Source organism: Arvicola amphibius, chromosome 2 (genome assembly GCF_903992535.2).
Source record: "Arvicola amphibius chromosome 2, mArvAmp1.2, whole genome shotgun sequence".
In the NCBI taxonomy this organism is placed as follows: Eukaryota; Metazoa; Chordata; class Mammalia; order Rodentia; family Cricetidae; genus Arvicola; species Arvicola amphibius.
The window spans coordinates 13,154,613-13,182,351 of NC_052048.2; the positions used below are offsets into that span (position 1 = coordinate 13,154,613).

A 27,739-nucleotide genomic window follows, 5' to 3' on the forward strand; every position below is an offset into this window, starting at 1 on the left:
TTTTTTATAGAATGAATTGGAGAATTTCCCACTAAACACAATCCAGCATTGCCAAGCTGTGGTGCATTCATGCAGCTATGATTCCATTCTTGCCTTGGTGTGCAAAGAACCAACTCAGAACAAGCCGGATCTTCATCTCTTCCAGTGTGATGAGGTTAAGGTAAAAGAGTGATTCAACCTCCCCGTTATTTCTGTGTGTGTGTGTGTGTGTGTGTGTGTGTGTGTGTGTGTGTGTGTGTGTGTACGCGTGTGCTCGCGCAACTGTGTGCATGTGTGTGTGCAGGTACCAAGAGAGGTACCTAGTAGAGGGTGTCAGATCCCTAGGAACTGGGATTATATAACTCTTTGTGAACTGCCTGATATTTGTGCTTGGTGCCCAGTTCCCATCCTCTGCAAGAACAGCAAGGCCTCATAACTGCTGGGGCATCTCTCAGGTTCCAGTTCATCCCACAACCCCCTTACACAATGCTCTGCAGCTGCCAAATGACCCATCTTGGTCATACAGCTATTAGGAGCTAGGGTTGAAGATTCTGAGACTGTGATAAGGAAATCTCATACCTAAATGTCTTCCTTAAGTTTCCACTCAAGTAAACAAAAGAGGAGATCTGATTGCTATTTTTAAAAACACAGGGTGTGGTATGATAGTTTCTATCTGTAATTCTACCACTCAGGAGAGTGAGGCAGGAGGATTACAGAAAGTCAGAGGCCAACCTGGCCCGCAGAGTGAGACCCTATCTCAAACGTCAAACATAGACATGTGTTGTTTATCTTTGTTTACAAAGTATAAATGATGTATTAAATTCTCATCGGGCCTTGCACATATAGTTAAAATTCAATTGTTAAAAGTCATGCTGGGCAGATAGACAGTAAATACTTATGCTACAAGTCTATTTTGTTCATCGCAAACCTCAGAGCTTATATTCTTTCAGTGGAATAGTTAGATTCCCATGGTATTGATTTAAAACTTGCCATTTAATTATGTGACTTGAAAAATTTCTCCGGGTTTGTAATCCCTAAGTGAAATGAGAAATAGTTGAGCACAGTTACCAATAATAAGTTAGAGGCCCCCCAAATGTATATTTAGTACATGCTGTAATTTCCAGATGATTATAATTTGTGATGCTTTATTAAACCTCAGAACTTATCTTCCACATTGGTTATTTTTATTTTATGAGTTGGTTTCTCTAAAAGAGAAATTACTTTGGTTGAGTGGCACCTTAGTTTCTCTCCTGTCACTTGATAAAACACTGACCAAAATCAACATAAGAGAAGAAAGGGTTTATTGCGGTTTAGAGTTCCAGAGGGACTGGCATCTGTCATGTGGGTGTTGTTGTTGGTCTTTTACTCTTTGGGCTCTTTGACTCTTTTGGGGGCCGCCACCCAGCTCAAATAATCACACATGGAGTCTTATTCTTACTTATGAATGCCTGGTCTTGTTTCTAGCCAACTTTCCTTAACTTAAATTATCCCATCTACCTTTCGCCTCTGGGCTTTTTCCTTTCCTTGCTTCTGTGTATCTTACTTTCACTCTTACTCCGTGGCTTGCTTTGTAGCTGGGTGGCTGTTCCCTGAAGTTCTCTTCTCCTCTTTCTCTCATTCCTTGATCTTTTCTGCCAAGATTTCTCTGTTTATTCTCTCTGCCTGCCAGCTCCACCTATATTTTCTCCTGCCTTGCTATTGGCCATTTGGTTCCTTATTAGACCAACCACGTGCTTAAGACAGGCAAAGTAACACAGCTTCACAGAGTTAAACAAATACAGCCTAAAAGAATACAACATATCTTTGCATTGTTAAACAAATATTCCACAGCATAAACAAATGTGACTCACCTTAAAATAATATTCTACAGCGGTGGGTTAGCATGGTAGCACACAACCAAAATGGTAGCAGGAGCGAAAAACAGAGCCAAGTGGAAGTGGGCAAAGACCTCATAGCTCTCCCCCAGGCTTCCTACAGCAAGGCTTTATAGCCCAATTACCAAATAGCACCACTGACTGGCACTCAGTGGTGTTGGACAATTCTGTATTCTGTCAGTTATATTTTAAATAAATGCAGATTGGTCAGTAGTCAGGCAGGAAGTATAGGTAGGACAACCAGATAGGAAGTAGAGGCGGGTCAATGAGACCAGAATTCTGGGAAGAGGGAAGCCCATTCCTCCACAGTCCTGTCCCAGCCACAGAAGAAGATGTGACTGCTTCACTGAATAAGGTACCAAGTCACATGGCTAACACAGATAATAATAATGGGCTAATATAAGTTATAGGAGTTAATAAGAAGTCTGAGCTAATGAGCCAATCAGTTTATAACTAATGTAGACCTCTATGTGATTTCTTTGGAACTTAACGACTGCAGGAACCAGGCAGGACAGAAACCCCGACAGCAACTCAGTGTTAAAATGTTGGCGATTTGAGGAACAGTTTTCTATTCAGGCCCTCACAGTACCTTCTCAGAGCAGTGGGTTATTTTTCTTGTAGAGAAATTGAAGACCCACACAAAAAAGCACTTAGTCTCCTCTTCAACATGCCTTTGACATTGAACGATAGCATGTGAATACTGTCTTTAACAGGACAGTTTGCAACTTTTTCTGATTTTAATTTATTCCATAGATGGTTATAAAAATGTTACTTGAAAGGAATTATGTCATTTAAGTAACTTGCAGTTTGGTGTACATCAACTTTTCATGTACTATAGTGGTTTGGGTTCTGTAGCTTATTTTAATGATTTTGAGGATTTAGACATGTTAAATAAAAACCTCTAAGGTGACTATTTTGCTCCAAAAAAGAGAAAAACTTTATCGATAGATTTTATTTCTTTAATTTTTACATTTAGTTATTGAGGAGGGGTATCCCATATGGAGGTCAGAGGATAACTTGTAGGAGTTTGTTCTCTCCTTCCACTGTGTGAGTTCCAGGGATCAAATTCAGGTTGTCAGGCATGACAAGTGCCTTACTACTGAGGCATCTTGCTGGCCTAATTCAGAGGAGATGGATATCTATCTATCTATCTATCTATCTATCTATCTATCTATCTATCTATCTATCTATCTATCTATCTATCTATCTATCTATCTATCATCGAGAATACTGAGTTAAAAGACATTTACATTTTGTGTCTGTGTCCATGCTTTTAAGTACAACTTGAGAGCTGTTAGTTACTATTCTGAGTATGGGTTCTGGACTTCAGCTTCTAGGATCAAAGGCTTTCCTTTACTATGGAATTGCACTAGTGATGGATTCTCTGGACAATGCTCTGCTCTTACCAAAGCTCACAACTACTTACATGATGGGACCCACTCACTCGCTGATGTCACACTGCCTCCATTGGCCATGTTCTCCTTGCTGTTTCAAAAATACAGGCACCTTGGTATGTGGTATAACTAGTTTGTGTATAGAGCATCCTGCAATAACACTTTTTGAGTTTAAATTTTATGATGGGATGCCACATTGGTACATTTGTCTCCTTGAGGGTGGTAGCATTTCTCATAGAAGTTCGAGGTTCTAGACACCTCCAGTTTTAATCCTTATTCGGTAGAGACCTTTGGCTTTATGTTGAACATCTTGTTGGAACTGTAATGTTCTAAGGAAGTGACGCTGGATTGGGAGCCATCCCAGTGTCGCCACATTGTCAACGTCATTCAGGTCTCCCCCGAGTATTAACCATAAAGGCGAATGCACAAGGGCTGGGGAGATGGTTCTGTAGATGAACTGCTTGGTGCGCATTCTGAGAACCCAAGTTTGAATGCCCAGGACTTATGTAAAGCCAGCTGTGGCAGTGTGCACCTGTGTTCCTCACACACCTCCAGGGAGATGGGAGACAGAGAACAGAATTCCTCCAAGCTTGAGGCCAGCTGGCCCAGCTTATGGAGTGGTTGGTGATCAACCAAGGGCCCTAGCCCAAGCACAGTATAAGATGAGGGACATCACCTGAGGTTGTCCTCTGATTTCTCCACGTATACCACTGTGGAAACGCACCCCCACATCCCCCTCCCCACCTCTCTCAAATGGACCAGATGATCTTTTTTCTTTTTTTATTAAATTATATAATTTTACAAATTTTCAGCTCCTCCTCTCCTTCCATTTCCTTTCCCCTCCCTTATCCCTCCTCCCCCTCCCTCTCCAGTCCAAGGAACAGTCAGGGTTGCGTGCCCTGTGGGAAGTCCAAGTTCTTCCCCCATCCATCCAGGTCTAGGAAGGTGAGGATTCAAACAGACTAGGTTCCCACATGCAGCCAGTACATACAGTAGAATCAAAACCCAGTGCCATTGTCCTTGGCTTCTCAGTCAGCCCTTCTCGTCAGCCACATTCAGAGAGTCCAGTTTGATCACATGCTCCATCAGTCCCAGTCCAGTTGGCCTTGGTAAGCTCCCATTACATAAGTCCCATTGTCTCGGTGAATGGACGCACCCCTCACGGTCCTGACTTCCTTGCTCATGTTCTCCCTCCTTCTGTTCCTCATTTGGACCTTGGGAGCTCAGTCCAGTGATCCAATGTGGGTCTCTGTCTCTGTCTCCATTCAACATCAGATGAAGGTTCATGTTCGTCTTTTTGGGTCTGGGTTACCTCACTCAGGATGGTGCTTTCTATTTCCATCCATTTGCATGCAAAATTCTATGCATTAGAGTACTACTCAGCGGTAAAGGACCAGATGATCTTGAAGGTTCCCATCATTTCTAAATTTTTCTACTCATCAGTGCTTACTGCTAAAGAATATGTGACTCACATATCTGAGAAAATATGCATAATTACACAGAGCGAGCAAGCACCAAAATAGAAGATGAATACATGAGCAACAACCTCATATACTGTGATAATTACTGGCTACAAATAAATTCCCTTAACCAAGCAAAATTAACCCCTTAGCTACAAACCTAACATGGGTTCCCACGAAAATCTAATCACTGGCCTTGTTGGAAGAATGTTGGGAAATAGTTGACAGATAGTTCGTTTTCACCTGAAGCGGGAAAATGAAGTAGTTATTCAAATGGATGTAGTCTACAGCTGAGACTCCACCTGTTGGTGGAGAGCTACGTGAGCTTTCCATATCTGTGACAAAACACACAAGCTGGAAACCTTATAGAGGGGAGAGGTCTGTTTCCTGTGTGGCTTCCGGTGCTGCGGCTCATGGATATTTGGTACATTGTCTTTGGGCCTGCAGTGGAAAAGTCCATGACAGCAGAAAGTGTGTGATAGAATTGCTGTTCACTTCATGGAGAACAGGAAGTGAAAAGAGAGACAGGAAGTATCCTGCAATCCCAATGTTCTCTTTAAGGGCACGTCCCAATGACTTCTCCTCCACCACCTCCCAGCAGAAGGCTGGTAACCAGGCCTTCGGCATATAGGTCTCCAGGGACACTGCAGACCCAAGCCATATGAGTAGATTTACCTTAAGCTCAGAGTGTCCACGTTGGGCCTGGTGATTGTTTTGGTGAGTTAACAGCTGTCCCAGAGGAAGGCGGAGAAAAAAGGACACACCTGTCTGTCTTTACCTGCCTCCTTCCTTTCTAACAGAGTAGAGACACTCACCTGTGTCTTTTGTGCATTTGCCTTTTTATATTGGGCTCTTGGGCAGGAATCTCTAAGTGGAATCTGGACCTAGATTAACCTTAAAGATGAGTGTTTGATTCTGTTATTATAACATTCACCACTAAAAACCAGAGTCATATTTTTAAGGCATATGTTTTTTAAAACGTTTTTTTTTTATTTGCTTTACACTGTGAATTTAAATGATTTTTTTTTATTTCTATCTTCCTATGAAAACCCAGACAAGCCTGTGGCCTTCCATCTAACCCGTCTCTCCTCGCAGGCGAACCTCGTCAGTGAGGATATCGAGAGTGCGATCCACGACAGTAAGGGCGGGAAGCAGAAGAGGCGGCCGGAGGTCCTGAGGTGAGAGCATTAAAAGAAGTCGGTGAGCGGGAATTGCATGGTGTGTCTACTTTCTTTCTCCTGAAGCTTTACAGAAATTATGTTCAATAGAGGTGAATTATTCTGTTTTCCAAACTATAACCTTCAGTCTCAATTCATTTGCTCTCGCTGGCTTGCCGGTCCCTTCCTGTTTCTCCATGTATCTATCGGCTGTCTCCCGCAGAGCTTCTCACACTCGTGTAGATATTCGGACAGTTAAAAAAGATGTTGGTGTTTTAAGAGATGACCCAAGGCCGCTTCATGTATAAACCATGTGCCCATTGGCTTTTCAAATCTCATGTGACCCAGAGGAAAAAAAATCAGTGTGGTTTCCCAGGGAATTTTAATTTCTCTGCATTTCTGTGTCTCGGGAATCTATAGGCAGACACAGTGGGGCTCGTCGGGAATCCTTATTTCCTTGACCGTGACTCCTGGGGTTGAAGAGCAAACCCCAGCCACTGAGAGAACCGCTGTTGCAGAAATGGGGATTGTAAAAGCCCAATTTGTTTTTCATTCTTAGGATGATTGCCAAAGCAGAGCCCGGCATCCCCCCTCCTCCCAGAGCTCCTGCCCCTGCACCACCAGGGACTGTCACTCAGGTGGACGTTAGGAGCCGCGTGGCAGCTTGGTCTGCGTGGGCCGCTGACCAGGGGGACTGTAAGTACCTATGCTGACCCTAGTAAGGATCCATGTGTTGTCGTTCATTGGTTCAAATTCTCGTGTGGTTGTGGGTTAAAGTTAGTTTTAAGGAATTAAATCTTGGATACTAGAAAGTTAAGTCTTGACTGCTGTTAAGGCTGTCCCTGAGAATTCGTTTCAGTCATTGAACTAGATACTCTTAGGATTATAGTTTTCTTTAATACCAAAAGAGGAAGTTTCACCCGACTCACAGTGACACACATGGCAATAGAATATATACCAAAGAGAAGCCCATTGGGGTTTTGCTTTTCCAAAATATTTTGTTTCAGAATCTTTCTACTCATTGGGCAGTTCTTATGTGTTTGTAGAAAGGGCGTCAGTAAGGACCGTAGCAGGGAAAAAGGGTCTGGCCTTGGCTAACCTTGTCATATGGGCCCTTTGACCTCCCCAGCTGTGGGCTCTTGGCCAGCTTTCTAGAAGCAGGCATGAGTTCCCGTCTGTGGAGCAGGTATCATATCTAAGCAGAAAGTGGTTGGTGGCCCCTGTCATTTCCATGCCACTATCGCCCTAGATGACATATTGTGCCTGAATGGTCATTGTAGTCCACAGTGCTATTGCTGACTTCTCTCCCCCAGCAGCCTACATGGCGCCTTCTGTAACTCTTCATGTGACAGGTAGGGAGGAAACCTCCCGCTTGGTTTCTCTATGTCTTAGGACTGAAGTGTGCAGTGGCTTTAATAGGAGGTGGACTGTAGATCGTGTGGGTCAAAAATCGAGGCCTGAAACAAGACCTGCATCTCTCTATCGATATGACCATGAGACATCCTCATTTCCCACTTCAGCTGCATCTGTAAAGTGGGCATAATGACTCCTAGGTTTCTGTGACTCCAAAGGCGAGCGATGCTGTAGTCCTATGACTCATAGGAACACAGGCATCATTGGCAAAGCACATCAACAGCTTGTGCTTTAGTGATTACGTAGCTTCCTACCAATTCTCTTTGCATTTGAACTGGTTTTCCAAAGACTAGGGTTCATAATGACCTGGGCTTGTTGTGGACTAAAGTGAGTTTTGCTGGTGTTGTTTTGGTGGAAAGGGTCTGCATAGTTGTTCTGGTGGTGGTGGTGGTAGTGGTGTGTGTGTGAGAGAGAGAAAGGTGCCAAAACTGTCTTGACATAAAGAGAAGACATCTTAAAGACATCCTGAACAGAGCTGTAGGAATGAACGGATATGAAACCTAATATAATGTTACAATAAAAAAAATTATACTCAGGTGTTTTTGAGCTCGTCTTAGATTTTGAGTAAAATATTCCTGGCATTGTCACGTGTCATGTGTTAAAATTGCGAAGATGAGGTTCCAGTTCTTACCGCTTGTCCAAACGGAACTCAAGACATGATACACAAAGTTCTGTATGAGGGCCAGAGAGTCTTATTAGCAGTTCCCTGAAGGAGGCTCTCTCTGCTCCCTCTGACGATTTGCTCAGCGCTGAGTGTTGCCCTTTAGAACTCAGAGGTGGAGCAACAGTGTCTTCTACAAGTGAGTTCATCAGAGTAGTGGCAGTGGTGCCTGAGACTCCAGAATGTTGGGGAAATAATTACCCTCTGCTGGCTTTGTCTCCAGCTGGTGTTACGGGATCTCTAAGAGATCCCTTCTCTTCCTCGTTTGAGACATTATCTTCCCGTGTAGCCCTGGATGCTGTGGGGGTGGGGAGTGTTGCAACAGGAATAACAAAAACCCAGAGACAGATATTGGGGTTCAAGCTGAAGATCAGAAAAGCAAAGCAGCCAAGCTACTAGAGAGATCTTACCTCTACTAAGGCTCAGACAACAAAGGGGCGAGAGATCCTGCAGTGCTCTCCATCAACCTCAGACTCCGTACACCACTGAGTTCCTATTCCTCTCTCTCCACAGGTCATATAGCTCCTGTCTCCACCTCCCTAGTGCTGGGGTTAAAGGTGTGTGATCCCAAGTACTGGGATCACCTTTGTGTGAACTCTTGTTTCTTTTTTAGACAGATTTAATCTTTTGTAGTTTAGGGTGGCCTTGAACTCATAAAGATCAATCTGTCTCTGTCCCTGAGTCCTGGGATTAAAGGTGTGTGCTGTCACTTCCTGGCCTGTATGGCTGGCTAGTATGACGAGTATGACGACTTTACCCTCTGATCTTCAAGCAAGCTTTATTTATTAAATATATTTAATTTTATTTAATTTATTTTTTATTTTTTGTGTATTAACTAACAAATAATATACCACTACAGGTGTCACTATGTAGCTCAGGGTAGCCATAAACTCATCATATCCCTGCCTTAGCTTCCAGAGTGGTGGAATTGCAAGCAAGCACTCCTACACTTTCGACCCTCTTTGGAGTTCCTAATGGTTATGTTTCAAGTTCAGTTCCTGCCTTCTGTGATACACTGTACCAAGCAAGCCGCAACTCTGTGTAAAATAGCAACTAACTGGCAATCTTTGCTGCACACAGATTGAGGAGCTTGAATAATTTTATCTAAGAATTCAGATTCCTTTTTCTTTTTGCACGTGCTCCATGTCTGAGCAATGCTAGCATAGAGGAGGCACTGAGATTCTGAGTTCTCAGTATCTTTTGCCAGTTCTCTGCATTAAGCCTCGTGAGTCATGGTGATGCATCGGGAGCCTTATCTCCACTCCTATGATCTATTGCTCCTGTCCCAGCCATATGCCTTTGAATCTAATGTTCTCTGAAATACTTGTGTTGACAGTTACCATGGTGCTGACTGACTCACCCCAGGAAGGAGTCTGTGAGGAAGATCTCATGGTTAAACGGCACATCTGAGCTTCCTTAACATTCAAAATGCTTTTAAGAAATGTAGTCTTGATTCTAGAAATTCCTGAAGTTATATCATTTAAGATCAATGAATCAAATGTTGTGGGTTTCATACTTAATTACAGGAATTGAGAAATCCCTGTACTCTCAGAACTGAAGAACCTTTTCTGTAGTCACAAGGTTGCATTCAAAATGCTTTTGAGAAATGTAACCTCGATTCTAGAAATTCCTGAGGATATACCATTTAAGATCAGTGAACCAAATGTTGTGGATTTTATACTTAATTACCAGAATCGAGACATCCCTGTACTCTCAGAACTGAAGAACCTGTTCTGTAGTCACAAGGTTGGGATGTAGAGGAACTAGCAGCCCAGGCCATGAAGATGGTTCAGTTGGGATAGTGCTCACCACACTAGGAGGAAGAACTGAACTGCATCCCCAGTACTCAGTGGGAAAAGCCAGGTATAATAGCGTGTGTCTTTAATCCCAGCTTGGAAGACGAGATCCCTAAGGCTTGCTAGGCAGCCAAGCCTGTCCCAGGAAATGGCCACTTCCAGGTTCAGTGAGGGCGAGATAGAGATTGATACTCAAGCTTGACCTTCGGCGTTTACATGCTTGCACACACATGTGCACAGGCACCCCCTCCAAGCATCTTCATGCATGTAGACACACATACACACACCACACCACACGTGCACACTCACACACACACACACACACACACACACACACACACACACACCCTGCACCACACACATGAAGCTTGCAGCCCTGCTGCATTGGAACTTATTTCGCCATATTTCACAAGAGATGCTTAAATGCTGATTTGTTTCTTCTGTAGAAGTTGGAGTGCTGAGTCAGGGTTGGCTTTGTTGAGAGCTGAAAGGGGAAGAGGTGGAAGGAGGGGCCATAACAGCTGAATGAGTCTCATATGGGTGAGCAGGCCAGTTCCCTAGCTTTTCCCCAGACTCCTGGTAACTGTAGCAAGGGTGTAGCAATGGATCCCGAGTATGGTTTTGACTTCTTTATTCCAGAGAACCTCCCCCGACCCCAGCACCTGGAATTCTTTTCTCATCGTTTTCACAAGTTCCTTCCTATATCGGCAGTGTTTCACCAAACATGTGAAGTCTTACGATGCCCTTTTCTTTTCAGTTGAGAGGTCCCGGCAGTATCACGAGCAGGAGGAGACGCCTGAGATGGTGGCAGCCCGGATTGACAGGGATGTGGTGAGTGCGGCCACGGGCTTGAGTTCATGGGCGCTTCTGTTTTGTAAAGAGGGGAACCCAGACACTGAGATGAGAAGGGCTTAACAAAATTGGCTTGCAGAAATTGTGTTTTCTCTTCCTGGCAATCGTTATGTCCTTTGAATTTTCCCTTAACTGCTTTTTCTTCCCTCCTGATATTTCACTTGAGTTGGTCTCCTGTAGAATACTAGTGCCTTAACCACTTTACAAATGAAATGAACCCGAATTAGCAAGGTTTGGGGATGGTGTGGCTTTCCTTTTTTCATAGTTGAGGTGTCCTTTTGATATTTATTCTTTCGGATTATTAAGATATTTAAGGATGGGAAGATGGCTGAGTGGCTAAAGTGCTTGCATTGCAAGCATGAAGACTGGCGTTCAGATCTCTAGAGTCGACAAATATCTGATGGGTGGGAGCCTGTGTGTATAAGCATGCAAATATTAATGTTTTATAAAGAATAATGCTACATTTAATTTATTTCTTCGTAGCAATTAACTTGCAGTGTGGCTATAATCTGACATTCAGAATTTAATTTTTGAAAGATTTTTTAATTATTATTTTATTATTATTATTTTGATTTTTCGAGACAGGGTTTCTCAGTATAGCTTTGGTGCCTGACCTAGAACTAGCTCTTGTAGACAAGACTGGCATCAAACTCACAAAGATCCTCCTCCTTCTGCTTCCCGGGTGCTGGGATTAAAGGCATATGGCACCACCACCCAGCAAGATTTTCATTTTTAACTATGTGTATAAGCTTGCTTGTGTGTGCAGGCGCCTGAATAATTCAGGTGTGTGTGTTTGCACGTGTATGCAGGTACCTGCAGAGGTCAGGTGTGTGTGTTTACACATGTATGCAGGTACCTGCAGAGGTCAGGTGTGTGTGTTTGTACGTGTGTGCAGGTGCCTGCACAAGTTAGAAGAGAACATGAGATCACCTGGAGCTGGAGTTACTGGTGATTGTGGGCTGCCCAATGTGGATGCTGGGAACTGAAATTTGGTCTTCTGCAAGTACAGAATTCACTCTACCGCTGAGCCGTCTATCTTTCTTGCCAACCCTAGAATTTAATTTTTATATCACACTGTATTTTACTTAAATGTTTATTAAACCCTAGTTTCTAGTCTTTTAACGTGAAGAATCCTTCGTTTCAGACTAGAGAAAGCTGAGTGAAGTATAACAAGTGATTGGAATGGTCTCATGTGCATTTGTTAATTCTTCCCTGGAGAGCAGTCATCCTAAAGTCGTATTAATGCCTTTTGTTGTATATGGGCTGTGTTTGTAGGTTCTCTCCGCGTGCTATAATGGGTACGAAATAACTTCACCAGAGCCTTTATGGGGCAGGTATTTGCAAAACAAAGACACCCTGTGTTCTCCTCACAGACAGTTTTTCTGAATCCCACCCGCAGCTTTGTGTGGGGGAACACAGCGAGGGAATCAGAGTAATTGAAAGTAATTAATAATCTGATTGCATGGTGTGAATGCTTCCCTAATACCATTGAAAAATGCAGCAAAAGTATGCTTAAAGAAAGGTGTAGAGGCAAGACTATATGTATATCAGGTATATGTATTTTCTTAGAATTAATGATTGACTTGGTAGGGGTGGTCATTTTCTTTCCTCATTTATTTTCTCTCCTTTACTAACTAGCATCATGCAGCTAGAACAAAATTAGTTTTTTCTTTGTTTTATGTCTTGTTCTGTTATTTCTAATTCCAGCAAATCTTAAACCACATTTTGGATGACATTGAGTTTTTTATCACAAAACTCCAAAAAGCAGCTGAAGCTTTTTCTGAGCTTGCTAAAAGGAAGAAAAGCAAAAAAAGTAAAAAGAAAGGACCTGGAGGTGAGCGGGCCTTCTTTACTCTAGGGGTATCAGACCCATGGGGGAGTGTGACTTCATTAGTCTAGGGGTATCAGACCAACCGGGGAGCGGGCCTTCCTTACTCTAGGAGTATCAGACACACAGGGGGATGAGTATGGCATCCTCAGTCTTGGGGTACCTGACCCATGGGTAAGTGGGGCTTTCTTACTCTAGGACTATTGACCCTCGAGTAAGCGGGGACCTCCTAAGGCTACCAGACCCTTGGGCAGTTAGGGCTTCCTTACTCTAAGGCTATTAGACCTGTGTGTGTGTGTGTGTGTGTGTGTGTTCTTTAGGGCTATCAGACCCACGGGTAAGTGGGGTTTCCTCAGTCTAAGGCTGTCAGACCCACAGGTGAGCAGGTGTTCCTTATTCTATGGCTATCACACCTGTGGGGAGCGGGGCTTCCTTGCTCTGCGGCTATAAGAACTGCAGGGCTGGAGGAGCCTGGGTTCTAGTAAAGAGCTACATTGTTCTGATCTTAGATCAAGGCCCTGAGCTTTGGGCACCACCAGAGGTTCAAGTGGACAGGGAAGAACTCATGCTGGTTTCAAGCTGGCTGCGCCTCTCAGTCACAGTGACTCTGAGATCACATGGTGACCACCCGTCTGTAGACTCAGATCACATGGTAGTCGCCCGTCTGTAGAGTCTGCATTCACATGGTAACTACCCGTCTGTAGTTTTCACCAGTCTTCAAGTTGGTTTCTGCTCCAAGCACTGTTCCTTTATTTAGAGGTCTCTCATTTTAAGCATGGAACGTTTTTCACGTTAAAATTGACTTTTCTCATTAGAGTACTTTAAAATACCCACGGATTCGAAGCTCTTATCAGAAAGCCCCCAGCAGTTCATTCATAGTCACAGCTGCATAGAGCCAGTGTTTGAAATATCTTTAAAAACTAGGCCTGGACTCCTAGCACTCAGGAAGCTGATGCAGGAGGATTATTCTTAGTTCCAGAACAACCTGGATATAGAGTAAGACCTTGTCTTAAATAATAATAGTACCAAATGAAAACAAACTGGCTTGGAATGTATCAAAGTCTAACTATAAGGGTAGCGACCTCCTCGGGCAGATGGCACAAACTGGACATGTAGAGAGAGCTGGAGCAGGTCTCGCTTGACCGCTGACTTCAGGTGCTTCTGTAGGTAATATCTGTACAGGAAGAGGGTGCAGCCTCCAGTGTTGTCCTGGATGTGGGCACGTGGACATTCCTGTCCACGTAGTCTCAAATGAAGTGTGCTGCATGGCGCCTCAAGCCTCTTCTGCTTGAGTGTCCCCCAGGACACCCAAGTTCACAGCCACAGACTCCACGTCTTCTCTCTCTAGCAGACCACTGCTTTGATTTTCAGCACACGAACTTTTGGACTGCCAGCTCACTAACAATGACATGGAGACATTATTAATAATGAATACTCAATCTTAGCTTACTCTTGTAAGCTAGTCCCCATAACTCAAATTAACCCATAGTTTTAAATCTACATCTGGCCCGTGGTGCATTACCTCATCTCTCCATGCTGCCTATCCTGCTTCCTCCTTATCTGGCTGGCAACTCTGCCTTTTTCTTCCCAGAGTGCTCTCTGTCCAGCTGTCCCACCCATACCCCCTGCCTAGCTATTGGCCATTCAGCTTTTTATTACACCAATCACAGCAACACATTTTACACAATGTACAGGAATATTGTGCAACAATTTTTCCTATTTCATCTATATTCATTTTTTTTATTCTCTTCATTAGTATCCAGTTGAAACTGTCATCCTTTTTGACCCAACTTGAAAGCAGTTTTTAGCCCTCTAGTGTTCTTTCTTGTCAGGAGAATCAAGTCTCTGGGACAGAGTTTTCTGGAGCTAGCCTCAAAGTTGCTGTAAAATTAAGGATGACCTTGAATTCCTGATCCTTCTGGCTCCACTTCTCAAGTAGTCAGGTTACAGGTGCGCCACAGTCAATAGGATGCCCTTCTTAGAACTCCAGGTTGTAGTCGTCGCTCTTCCGTTCCCAAGCACACATAGTTCTATGTCACTTCTTACCTGGACATTCAAGATCACCCACAATCTAAACTGTGTCTGCTTCTCCGTTCTCACGTTTCTCTGATTTCACATTGCCTGTTTTGCGTATATGCAATTTCTCTTTTACTCCACGTTTTGTTTTAACCCTGTCACCTTATTTCCACAGACCACCCCAGGGGCAGGGATGGGCAGGGGTGGGAGTGGAGGGAGGTGGGCAGAGCTTTTCAAATCCCATCTTTAAAGTTACCAGAAGGAATTTTCCCGTATTCCTGTTTCCCAGCCAGTATGGTTCCCTGGCCTCTCACTCGGTCGCTACCCCTGTTACCCTTCTTCTGATTCATTTCCTCTGCAAGCAGGGCTTGTCTCTTACTCAGTTTTATAGGCCTTATAATGGTGACGTGAGTTCTTGGAACATAGGAAGGCTTATTTATAGAATTGAGTCATTGGGAGTGCCTGAGGGTAGAGGAATCCATTCAAACTTAAGATCTTAACTTATTGGAATAAGAGATGTTGTAGAGTAAAGGTTCATATCTGGCACATTCTTCCATCTGTGGATACAAATGTAGATTTTCTTTTTTATTTAATAAACTTTATTATGAATCTGTACTCATCTGCCCTCTGCTGGTTTTTTATTTCCTCAGAGGGTGTTTTAACGCTGAGGGCAAAACCCCCACCTCCTGATGAATTTGTTGACTGTTTCCAGAAGTTTAAACATGGATTCAACCTTCTGGTAGGTGGACTTTATTTATATATAATTAGAAGGAACAGATGGAAAAGATCAAAGACTAACCAGAATGCTCCTGAAAATTAAATTAAGAGACACAGTTGTCCCTGTAGATTGTGGGTGTGTGCTTTGATTGCCCTTTAATTAGAACACCTGATTGCAAGGCATGCGGGTCGCAGAGGCACGCTTAGCTGAGGAGCAGTGCCCGTGCTTCCTCTGGTTCTCTCCACGCTGCTGGAGCCCTCTGAGCAGAAGTGTTAGGAAGGGATCCACCCGGGGCTGCCTTGGACTTCTGTGTGAGTGTCCATCCTTGGGGTATTGCACTGTGGTAATGCATTTGTTTTCTGATGTCGCAGGCCAAGCTGAAGCCCCATATCCAGAACCCGAGTGCTTCAGATCTGGTTCACTTCCTGTTTACTCCGCTAAATATGGTGAGCATTTATTAATTAAGCAAAGCGACTCTTCTTAACATGACTTCCAACCAAGGGTCTGAACCTCACATGGGTCCTGTTTTTCTTACCATGTAAACTCTAGACCGCGAAGTTTGAGAGTGTAAAAGGACACGGACCTCACTTATGGCTGGGAATGTAGCACACACACGTGGACATAATAATAGCAATTTATTGCAACTTAGAATTATTACAAACATCTTGTTCTCCAGGGAACATTGGGAAGATTGGATGGACTCATGCTCAGGAATTCATACAAAAAAGTACTAGATTTTACAAGGCAAAAAAGAAACATGTAGAGTGGCTGTAAGGGCTCATTCTAACCAAAGAATAAATAACGTCGAAGGATTTGTTTTTACCTGTGGTGTGTGTGTGTGTGTGTGTGTTGTGTTGTGTATGTGGGGGGGTGGGTAGGTGTTGTGTGGGGGGTGGGAGGGTTGTGTGTGGTGTCTGTGGTATGTGATGTTTGGTAGTGTGGTATGGGTGTGGTGTATATGTGTGTGGTGGGGTGGGTAGGTGTTGTGTGTGTGGTGTGTGTGTGGGGGGGTGTTGTGTGTGGTGTCTTGTATGTGGTGTGTGTGTGGTTTGGTATGTAGTGTGGTGTGTGTGGTGTGTGGTGTATGGTATGTGTGATCTCTGTGTGTGGTGTGTGTGGTGTCCTAAGAAGAAAGAAGAGGGTGTCAGATCCCCGGAGCTGGAGTTATAAGCAGCCGTGAGCCCCTCACTTAGGTCTCCGGAGGCACCATACATGCTGTTAACAACTCAGCCATTTCTCCAGCCTGGCTTTTTTTTTTTTTTTCAGTAGAATGACAAAGCAGCATGAAAGTCGTTTTCAACATGTGATCGCTCCCTCATATGTGTGATTTTTCCCCTAGAGAGTAAAGATATAGCCATACAAAATACACATTTCCCCATATTGATTTAGAACATATGAAAATTTGTTTCATTGGATTCTTTAATGTTAATCAAAAACAGAGAAAATTTAATATTTCTCATACATTTTGTTAAAGATTTTAGAAAAAGAGAAAAACCAAGAAAGCAAAGGCGTAAAAGTCATACTGCCTTCCCAGAACTGACTAGGAAAGCCCTGAGTCTACCTTTGCATTGCAAGCAGATGAGACTAAGTGACATTGTCAGCATGGGCATAGGAGTGACTGCTAACAGACAGGGGCAGGGCCAATGGCTGTCGTCCAGATGACCTTAATCTTTGCTGGATGTGTCCATAGATTGTCCTGTATTGAATTTCTGACAACCTAGTTATTGCTGAATTAATATTATTGAACAATTCTTTAAAAAAATTAGAATGCCAGGCAGTGGTGGTGCATATCTTTAATCCTAGCACTTAGAGAGGCAGAAGCAGGCAGATCTCTCTGAGTTTGAGGCCAACCTGGTCTACAGAGCAAGTTCTAAGACAAGCTCCAAAGCTACCCCACCCTCCAAAAAAAAAATTAGAACAAATTGAGTTTGGTTTTGGAAGTTGGCAATTCCATACTCCAGAGGCATAAAATCAGGAGTTCAAGGGCAGCCTAGGCTATACAGAGTGTTGAGAGTCAGCCTTGGCTAAACAGTAAGATCCTACCTCAAAAATAAAAGCAACAGAAACAATAAAACAATGAGATCTGTCTCATCCAAGTGAGAAGAAATCGACACAAGCTCACTTAACAAATATTTTCCTTAGCACCTTTGATGCTGTCTTAGTATCAGCGCATGCTTATAAAGCCGCTGTGTCAGGACCTTTTATTTTCACAGATCTGAAATAGGGATCTAATGACCACCTCGTGATGTCCCCAGCTCACAGTTCACCACTGTATTCAGCCTGCCTATCTAAAAACATCTATTCACTCTATCTTTGCCTTTCTCCAAAAAGACAACTTATCGATGTTCTCGTCACCATGATCCTGCTTCTCCATGCAGGGCTGGAGACATTTTCCTCGGTCAGGGAGCTGGGAATGGACATTCATTTAGAGCTTCCTGTAAGCCAGGCAATGTTGAGTGTTTGCTTGCAAGTCTCTGCTCTCCATGTTCATCATGCCACTAGACATAGCCATGATGCATGGGCGTGTGTGTACATCTGCTGAAGTTCTTGATATGAGGTCATGGCCCGTAGCGTTAGCTCTTTTTCAGTCACTTTCCTTTCTCCTCTGCTAACCCAGAGAGCGTGGCATTTCTGCTCCTTCGCTCCTTTAGTCTCTGCGTGCTTTCTGCAAATGCTTATAGGGTTGGAAGTTTAAAGCCACAGTGTCAGAGTTGGGCATGGTGATGCCCGTGCCTTCAGTCTCAGCACGAGCTGGCATCGTGATAGCGTGTGTGCCTTCAGTGCCTTCAGTCCCAGCATGAGCTGGCGTGGCAGTGCCCATGCCTTCAGCCACAGCCCATTCAAGGCTGGGGTAGAAGAGTGAGTTCCAGGCTAGCCCAAGTTCCATGGTAAAGCCTTGTTTGGAAAACCTAAGACAGCAAACCAAAAGGAATTGAACTTGCCATGTTGGCTCACACCTGTGTGCCCAGCCCTTGGGAGCCTGAGGCAAGAGGATTGCTGTGAGTTTGAACACGGAGTGGGCTAGGTAGAAAGTGTCAGGTCAGTGTGGACTGCAAAGTGAGACCTTGTCTAAGAAATCCCAAGATGCAAAACTAGACAGCAACCGTAGTGGCGGCAACCGTAGCGGTGGCTATAGTCAGGGCGGGTTGTGTCCGTAGCAGAGTAGGCACAAGGCTTTCACCCATTTTAGTGTTTGCACTGATTCCCCCAATGTTGTGCCTTTTGCAATTAAAGTCAGTTACATGAAGAAGCATAAACTTTGTATTACAATGTAGTGTGTCACTACTGTGCACAAATTGACACCAGTGAGTAGCAGGGGAACCTTGTATCAGAGTCCTGCTGGCATTAAGGCTTCCCAAGGGATGGGGTCCCTGAGTCGGATTCTGGAGGACTGTCTTCAGGGTTACTAGAAAATCCTGTGTTTACAGAGGCACCAAGCAGCATGGCCTACCCAGAGCCCCTGACCTGAGAAACATTGTCTCAGTCTAAAGCCATTCAAAAGAATTTTAAAAAGAAAGAAAGAAAACAAAAACAAAAACCCTTTCTTCCTGCAGCACATCTCTGAGAAAGCCAGATTCTAAAAAGTCTCTATCCGGCCTGTCTGCCACAAGATAAGGACCCTCCCTCAGCCAGGACATCACCCCTGGGAGGCAAACGTGGAGCTGTCTTCACACAGACTAGTCATTGTTTTGCTTATCAAAGTGTGCACCTGTTTCCCGCTGACCATTAAACTGTCCATATCAAATCAGGGAAACTTACCTCCCTCCCTCCATGTCTCCTTCCCTCCCTCCCTCCCTCTGGGTCCTTTTCCGTTTTCTTTAGCTCCATGGGCTTAGCATGAACTGCTGAATGGAGGCTTCTTTCTCTCCCTCTCCAGAGTATTCATCCTGGATCCACAGTTTTCAGTGTCGACACAACAGATTTGCCCATTGCAGCTGGTATCTTTAAAATAACAGAAAGCTAAGGAAGTGATAGATGGTTAGACCAGCCGATGAGGGCCATCTGCACTGCCACTAGTATTTTGCAGGGAAAGTAATAGATGCATATAGCCAGTACACAGGTACTGTGAATGTCCTTAAACTATTTACGTTTATACGTTTGCACCCTCATTCTGGATAATTTGTTTTTTACTCTCTAACTTTTAATTTTAACTTATAGAAACGGTGCTTAGTTTTGGAGTTGATTTTTGTGCATAAATTTCAGATTATACAAATAATCATTTTTTCTTTTTTTTGCTAAAAAGATTTGTTCTCCATCTAGGTGGTCCAGGCGACAGGCGGTCCCGAACTGGCCAGCACAGTCCTCAGCCCACTGTTCACTAAAGATACAGTTGATTTTTTAAACTATACAGTCACAGCAGATGAACGGCAGCTGTGGATGTCACTGGGCGAGACTTGGCTGAAGGTCAGGTAAGCACAGGAAAGCTCCGTGTTTAGGAGCTGTGATGCCGAGAGCGCTCTCGGTTGCACTAACCAGGAGACATTTGGGTAAGGTTCTGTGTAAAGAACTACCGGTTGTGGGATGAAGAAGTCAATGCCATTGAAAAGCTTGTTGCCAGGCGGTGGTGGGGCACGCCTTTAATCCTAGCACTCAGGAGGCAGAGGCGGGCAGAACCCTGTGAGTTCAAGGCCAGCCTAGTTTCTAAAGCAAAGGCCAGGAAAGCCAGGACTGTTAAACAGAGAAACCCTATCTTAGAAACATCACACACACACACACACACACACACACACACACACACACACAAATGAAAGAAAAGAAAAGCTCATTGTCAAGTTGGGCCAGAGAGATGGCTCATCAGGTAAAGGATCTTGTTGCCAAGCCTGACACCCTGAGTCCCATTCCTGAGACCCATGGGGTAGAAGGAAAGAACTGACTCAACATTGTTGTGCTATGACCTCCAGAAGCGTACCATAGCATGTGTACACCCCTCCAACATGAACACATACACACATGCATGCACACACACACACACACAGAGTTGGCTAAATGAATGCAATTTTTAAAAATTAAAATTAAAATCAAGTTGCCATCTAAAGGAAGTATACTGTATGCAGAAGCGGAGGAGTGTGATGTGAGCAGACTGGGATCCATCAGCCTGGTGGAGTGATGGAAAAAGATTGAGGGAAAGGGGCATCAGGAAGAGCTGGCATTTCAAGCCAGCAGCTAATGATCCAAGTGGAAACACGCACACGCGCACGCACACATACACACATCTACAAGCACACAGTGTATGCTCTGTGGTCTCTCATGCGTTTTATAGAGATATGGTTGTTATTTCTGTTTCACAGATGAAGAAATAAGGCTGAGAAAGTTCGACTCATTTCCTGAAGTCATATAACATCTTAAGTGACAGAGCTCCAGAGTCAGGCTTCCTAATCCCCTTGCTAATGGGCCCTTCAGTAGGAGGTGCAGGGTTTCTCTAACTAGAGAGCTATTGACAGAGAAGTGCAAAAGGAGACAAGAGGCAGTGAGAATTCAGAGATGAGGGAGGAGGGACTTGGGGGGGAGTTGACAGTCATGGAGAAAGGTTGGAAGAGGATTGGTGTAAAAACTGGAGGCATCCAGAGGTGAGCCGGTTGGTTAGGATGCCTTCTCAGATATGTTGAAAAGCAGATCCTGAAGACCGTGGAGAATGACCGACCTTGTGAACAAGAGTATGACATAGGCGTGTCCATGTTCTCCCCCTCCCCCTCTCTTTCTCTCTGACTTTGAGACAGGTATTTGCTAAGTTGCTGAGTCAGCTGCCTAGGCTAGTTTTGAACTTGTTATCATCCTGCTTCAGCTTCTGAGGGAATACACTGCCAGTTGCACTACCAGCCAACTGTTTGCAGAGATCAGTCTGCCAACTGGGGCCACCTGGCCAGGGACAGAGCCCTGGGGATGTTAATGGTGCAGCACTGACTCATTAGTAATTGGCTTTCTCTGGGGTTAGATGCGGGGCTAATTATAAAATCATCATCACTTGTCAACAGAGAGACTGAGAAGGACAGACTGTTAGCAAAGGCTGACCCGTCCCGAGCAGGGCTGGTCATCCATCTCCAGGTCCCTGGGATAGCCCTTAGCAAACTTTGTTTGACCACACCTTTTTCTTTTCCTTTGCAGAGCAAGTAACTCAGTGTAGTGGCCACTTAGCAGCTAGTCTCTGCAAGTTTGTCCTTGTCCCCCTGGAGGCCTAGTCCAAAAGACGTGGACTAATTCATCACTCTTTTCTTTTATTGAAACACACCAGATAGTCCCGCTCACTTACTACTGTGTGGGAATATCTGTACTCTGTTTTACCAAACTGAAATTCCTTAAGGTTCTGTGTGCTTCTTTTCACACTGTAGACAGTATTTGTCTTTATTTGTGTACTTATTTATAATATCCATGCACCAGAAGATCATATTCTAAAGTTTTCCTGTTATTTATATCTTCATTAAAAGATTATAGCTTTTATTTTTTTATCCATATGTGAGTAGCTACATGTATGTATATGCACCACATGCATGCCTGGTGCACTCAGACGTCAGAAGAAGGTGTTGGATCCCTTGGAAGTGAATTTACATTTGGGTGCTGGGAACTAAGCCCGAGTCTTCTGGGAGAACAGCTAATGCTCTTAGCTGCTGAATCATCTCTCCAGCTCTTATTTTATATCTTATGCTGTGTTAAAGTTGCTTAAATATATTTGTAACATGCTAGGTTTTTGCCGGTTGTGATGCTATGACAAGCCTAGGCCAAGTCTAATTTTTCCCCCATAAGGCTTATTAAATCTGTCACATCTCATAGAATATAAAAATAACTTGAGGTCTTCAGTGACTTTGTTTTGAGCCATACCACAAAACCAGAAAAAATATATAATGATGGTTTAAATAGCAGCATCAAAAGTAAGGATATAATTAGCATTTAACACGAGGAGACAAAGGGTCATTTCAGGTCCTCGTTAAGGGTATTAGGCAGTAAATGAGGATTTAAAAACCCACGAGAAGGGAAAGGATCAAGAAGGCACCAAATAATTTGAATAAGAGGGCTCATTTTATCGTGGTAGAACTGTCATATAAGAACATGTCATCTGTGGAAAGAGCACACTGGAAAAGTAAAGCTGTCGTCTCCGTGGTAGCTTCTTCTGTGATTTGAGACGGACGGAGCTTGTGTGAGCCGTCTCTCAGTGGCATTAGCTGCTGAGTGGGTGTTGATGCTGACCACAGAGCAATGGACTGTCCTAATTAAAATGAAGTTGGTGCTTTCAACATATAAAGTTGGTCATCTGCTTCATTTTAGGAAACTTTGCAATTTAAAAAAAATCATGACCCTTCATAACAGTCTTGGGGTTTTTAAAGGTTTCTGATTTTAAAGTTACCCCCACTGTTGTCATGGGAGAGCTTAGGGCTGGAAAGCCTTTAGGTTCGGCTGAGTTCCATGCTTTCAGTGCTTCCTGCATTTCCATTCTCATGCACACTTGTTAAGAAACCTGCACCCGGCCGGGCGGTGGTGGCGCACGCCTTTAATCCCAGCACTCGGGAGGCAGAGGCAGGCGGATCTCTGAGTTCGAGGCCAGCCTGGTCTACAAGAGCTAGATCCAGGACAGGCTCTAGAAACTACAGGGAAACCCTGTCTCGAAAGACCAAAAAAAAAAAAAAGAAAAGAAAAGAAAAAGAAAGAAAAAGAAACCTGTACCCATGCTGAGCATCGGGCTTCAGGGAAAGTTAAGACAAAGTAGAGAAGTGGAGAGTACAGCAGAATCGAATCACTCTTTCATTTTATTTGTTTGAACTACTGACATAAATAAGTTTTCTTTCCCCTCCTGAGAAATAGAGTTGTTTTTGTGTTTGGCTGTACAGGTAGAAAGAGAACACATTGTTTAACATTTAAACTCCATGTCACCCTACAGAGCAGAGTGGCCGAAAGAACAGTTCATTCCGCCCTATGTTCCAAGGTTCCGCAGTGGCTGGGAGCCCCCGATGCTGAACTTCATGGGCGCTCCCACGGAACAAGACATGTACCAACTGGCCGAGTCCGTGGCCAATGCGGCAGAACACCAGCGCAAACAGGACAGCAAGAGAATGTCCACAGAGGTCAGGATCCACGGCGTGTAATTTCTGTGGGTGGTGGATGGTCACCGAGAGTCGTCACTCACTGAAGGGTGTTCTGGAACCAGTGATGGAATGTTACCCCCTCCTCCGCTGGGAGTCATCACTCACTGAAGGCTGTTCTAGAACCAGTGCCTGAATGTTACCCTCTCCTCTGGCTGCTCTGCATCCTCCCAGCTCTTTCTTGTGTTGATGATGGTTGCTAGGTGCTTCTCTTCCCAGCTCCCCCAGCTGAGTCACTCTGCCGCAGTCTGTTCCTCAGTCCTCCTGGTCCCGTTTCTGTTAGGGGCTTGGCCCACAAGCGCTGCTTATTCTCCCTCTCTCTTCCTTTCCCTGCCATAGACCTTCCAGGCGGTTCCTGAGCCTAGCTTCTGTTGTTTCTGTGCAACTCTTTCACAAGTACCATAATTCCACCCTCTCCCCTCCTCCTTCCTTCTCTTCCTGCCACCCTCCTCTCCACCCCACCACCACTGCTCTTCTCTCTACCTCTGTGCCTCTTCCTCTCTCCCTGATCCTGTGGCTGCCCTCCAGCTCCCTCCTCCTATTCTAATCTTCCAGAAGTGTGTAGAGGAGAAAGGTTTGTGTGGACTTTATTCTGCTGACAAATGCCCACGACAGTGTGGCATCTGCAGAAGGCCATAGCATGCATTTTATCTTTTAGTTATTGATTAAGCTATAGCATATCCCCTGTTGGGGGAGCGCGTGAGAGGAATGAAATTAGGCACAGGGTGATGTTCTTGGAGCATGACTTTTCTGTGACTTTTCTTCCCTACTGGAAAGGAAAATTGAACAGTTTCTAAAGCTGGACCAAGTTCACATGGTCCGCTCAGAACCCCGTGTAACCATGTGTAACTAGTAAGGACTAGTGTGAAAAGCAGCAGTGAGTGGCAGCTAGCTGCTCCTGAAATCTGAGTCTTCCCGTAAAATTCCTTTGCTGAGTGGCTTTGTAATTTGGCAAACACGCTATGAGGAAAGGCATTAGCAAATCACAGTATCTCTCTTGACTACTTTTAGGAAGAAACATTTAAGCTTAAAATTGTTCCCTTGGGCAAAATTGTTCTTTGGACAGGGATGTTATATAGAAAACTTGTTGCACTCTGCAGGCGGGAGATATGGCTCAGGGGGCACAGAGCCTATGTGCAGGCAGGAGGACCTGTCATCAGCTCTAGTCACCCACCCCCTCATGTTCAAGTCTAGTGGGGTGTTATGTACTTGGAATCCTAGAGATGGGGAGGTAGAGACAAGAAGATTTCTGGGGCTCACTGACTGGCTAGTCTTACCCCATCGGTGAGCTTCTGGTTCATGAGGTGACCCTGTCTCAAAAATATAAAGTAGGAGCAATAAAAGATGTCATCAATGTCAACCTCAGGGTCACATACGTGTGCACACATGACACACACATTCGACACACACAAACACAAATTTTTTTTTCTCCAAAAGGCAATCTGTTACAATCTGGAATTTTCAAAATTAAAGCTAACATACTTCATTGATGTCCCCTTTCTGTGAATGGGACTGTTTTTTCTCTAGCTACCTGGAAAGGAAGACTAGACTTCATACCTGGCCTTTTGTCTACATGCCTAATAAGGGCGACCTCCTGCTCTGTCTAGTCGCTGGCTGAGTAGCGTGTGTCCCTGCCTGAGTTTTGATAGCTCAGACCTCATGACTGAACTTTTCTTCCACAGGAAATGGTAGTTCATTTGGGGGTGGGGGAGCAGAAGGGTACACAGGCACACAGGAATGGTAGTTCATTTGTGTTGCCATAGTCACAGCTGTTTTCAAGTCACAGAAATGTCCAGCTTCAAGAAAATATGCCACTTACTGGTGCGCACCTTGAAAAGTTAAACCTTTGGAAGTCCCTTCACAGTTCCTATGTTTAAAGAGGAACCACATGCGTGTTCCAGGCTGCAGTGTATACATCTGTCTACTCTCAACACATAATTTGAAAAGTTATTGCGGATCCTCCCTTGGCATGAGCTGTCATTGTCCTGCTGTAAAATATTTCCCATTTCATGATTTAAGTGGCCATGCAGAGGCTTACGGTGCCTGCTTGGTTGAGATTTTACGGGAAAGGAGCGCAGGTGACAGTGACTTAAAGTACGTGAGAAGCATGATCTGGCTAGGAGAGACTTGATGATATTTTACTACTACTATAATAAATGCACTTACAGCAAGGATGAGCAAGTCAGGATCAGGTGATTTGGTTTACAGTTGAAAAAGGCCTAGGTGGCCCTGAGTGTTGAGAGCAGGTGACACTCAACTTCACTGCTTCCTCTTAACCCTCAGCCTGGCTGTGTGGATGGCACTCAGTCACGTGGCCCCTGGTCACATGGCCCCTTCTTGGCCTGCCCAATCACATGGTCCCCAGTCTCCTCCTTCCTGGCTTGCCCAGTCACTCTCAGGACCTGTGACTTCTTACTGTTCTGTCCAAAAAACAAAGGGTAGGAATGACTCTAGCAATTTCTGGTCCCAGTTGTTCAAGTCTTTGATTTTCTTTTTTTAAATTACCCAATTGAATTCCATATCTCTGCTAGCTCTTGGGGAAATGGTTAGTGGAGTTGACTCATCCCGGGTGTTTCGATGGCTGGAAATTTGTGTGTGTTTGTGAGGATTTGCCCCCAGTCTATATTCTAGGTGGATATGTAATTGTGGTGTTTGACATCCACGCTGGTCCACTGGAGACGTTGCCTGCGGCAGACTCAGCCTTGTTCTTACCAGCCTTTTCCTTAGAATTGGCTGCTGTGTCTATCCAGCCTAGACGCTTCCCAAACCTTCTCAAGTTCAGATCATTTGCTCCAGTGAACCCCAAAATAATACAACTCCAGGGAGTTCATCAACTCTCCCCCATACTTCTCTTTACATGAGGAAACCCTGTGAAATCTGGAGGTGACCTAGTGGGTTGTTTTTCATACAGTCTGAGCATGTGGCCCCCAGGGCTTTAAAGCCACCATGCTCAAAGGTCACAGGCATCAGCTCTCCCTTGGTAGCAGCCAGTGATCTAAACAGTGTTAACCATAGAAAAGAAATGATTACAGAATTATGTGCTCCGGGACTCTTGGCGAACAGGGTCAAAGTTCTGCGTGTATTTATAGTTACTGTTGTAGTGACTCTGAGAGCAGTCTAGCCATTGGTCACAGAATTTTGAAATGGCATTTGGGGGTACTTTGTAAAAATGGGAAAAAAAAGTAGAGTGTTGTAATTCCATTATAATGCAGATGATATTTACTTCGCTAGAGTGTTGACTGTCCATTACACAGGAAGCAAAGATGAAAGGTCATCTCCCAGTTTTATTGTTTACAGTGTTAAAGTCTATCTAAGATCAAAATCATCTGTTGCTGAAATTCCTCAGGAAAGAACTTTCTGCTTTCCTATGTAATATTTTCAGAACTAAGATGTAACCTGTACACTAAAGACAAACATGAACCACCCTTGTCATAACCTAATAGCCCAATGAGCAATGCCATGACAACGGAAACCTGTTGTAGGGCGGGGTTCTGGTTGACTGACGGGGATCTCATGCCAGCGGTGCTTGGTGACACTCCAATGTAATTCTGTCTTCCAGCATTCCAGTGTGTCCGACTATTCTCCAGCCGATGGGTATGCGTTCAATAACAGCATGTACAACAGAGGGCCACATCTGGACCAAGGGGAGGCCGCTGGGGCTTTCAAGTCAACTCCCAATCGCCATGCAGATAGGTAACACTCAGCAGATGCCATGTGGGGGCTCTGAGGGTTGTCCTGGGAGACTTAGGGTGTGGGAGTGGGGGATGGGAGGTAGAGGGGGCGGGCTTTGCTTTGCTGGTTCTCTAATGGTTTTGTCTGTTAATGACTTGGTACGGTCTGCATAGTTCCTTACTAACTGGCTTGGATGCTCAGGAGAGTCAGGGCTTCTAGTCGGTAACTCTCAGTGCCAATCCCTCTGGGTAAGTTCTGCTCTCTTAGAAGGTGCTTCCGACCAACCCATAGAGGAAGGTGAGAGAATTATCTTTAAACCCTGCTGGTTGTTCTACTTGTCCCTACCAGATAGTCCCCAGAGAGCTTTCCCAGGCAGAAGATGTGCTCAGTGAGGACAGTGCTGGCTGCAGAAGAGTGAAGGCCCAAGTCCAGCTGCCCAGAACTCACAGAAACCGGATGTATTAGCTCCTATCAGCAAGACCAGAGCGCTTTCAGTGAGATAGGAGGTAGAGACAGGAGGATCTCTTGAAGCCAGAGGCAGGCTAGCTTTCTATGCAGCATGGGGCAAAAGACCCTGTCTCAGACAAGGTGGAAGGTGACAGCTGAGCCCCTCACAGGTCATGGCCAGCAAACCCACACTCACTCCCCTACAAAGAGTTTTTCCAAGAGACTCCAGCTCAGCGATCTATAAAGGAAACAATTTCTACCTTTTCTACATCTACCAAAGACTAAAAACAAAATACAAAACCGAAAATTCTCCTGCTGTAGATAAAATATTAGACTCATCAGAATGAACCAGGTATGGCGGTATATGCCTATAATTCCGGCACTTGGGTTGACTGAGGTGTGA

The 27,739-nt window shown here is 44.5% G+C and overlaps 1 protein-coding gene across 1 annotated transcript in view; it reads left to right on the forward strand.

The window, feature by feature from the left end:
• Eps8 (epidermal growth factor receptor pathway substrate 8) overlaps nt 1-27,739 on the forward strand; it is a 66,816-nt gene that overhangs the window by 12,028 nt on the left and 27,049 nt on the right. The window contains exons 5-14 of the mRNA XM_038319579.1: nt 11-160; nt 5,803-5,885; nt 6,424-6,560; nt 10,492-10,565; nt 12,294-12,420; nt 15,081-15,169; nt 15,520-15,594; nt 19,409-19,557; nt 23,016-23,199; nt 26,777-26,910. Coding sequence (XP_038175507.1) covers nt 11-160; nt 5,803-5,885; nt 6,424-6,560; nt 10,492-10,565; nt 12,294-12,420; nt 15,081-15,169; nt 15,520-15,594; nt 19,409-19,557; nt 23,016-23,199; nt 26,777-26,910 — 1,202 coding nt within the window. The remainder of the gene's footprint in view (nt 1-10; nt 161-5,802; nt 5,886-6,423; nt 6,561-10,491; nt 10,566-12,293; nt 12,421-15,080; nt 15,170-15,519; nt 15,595-19,408; nt 19,558-23,015; nt 23,200-26,776; nt 26,911-27,739) is intronic.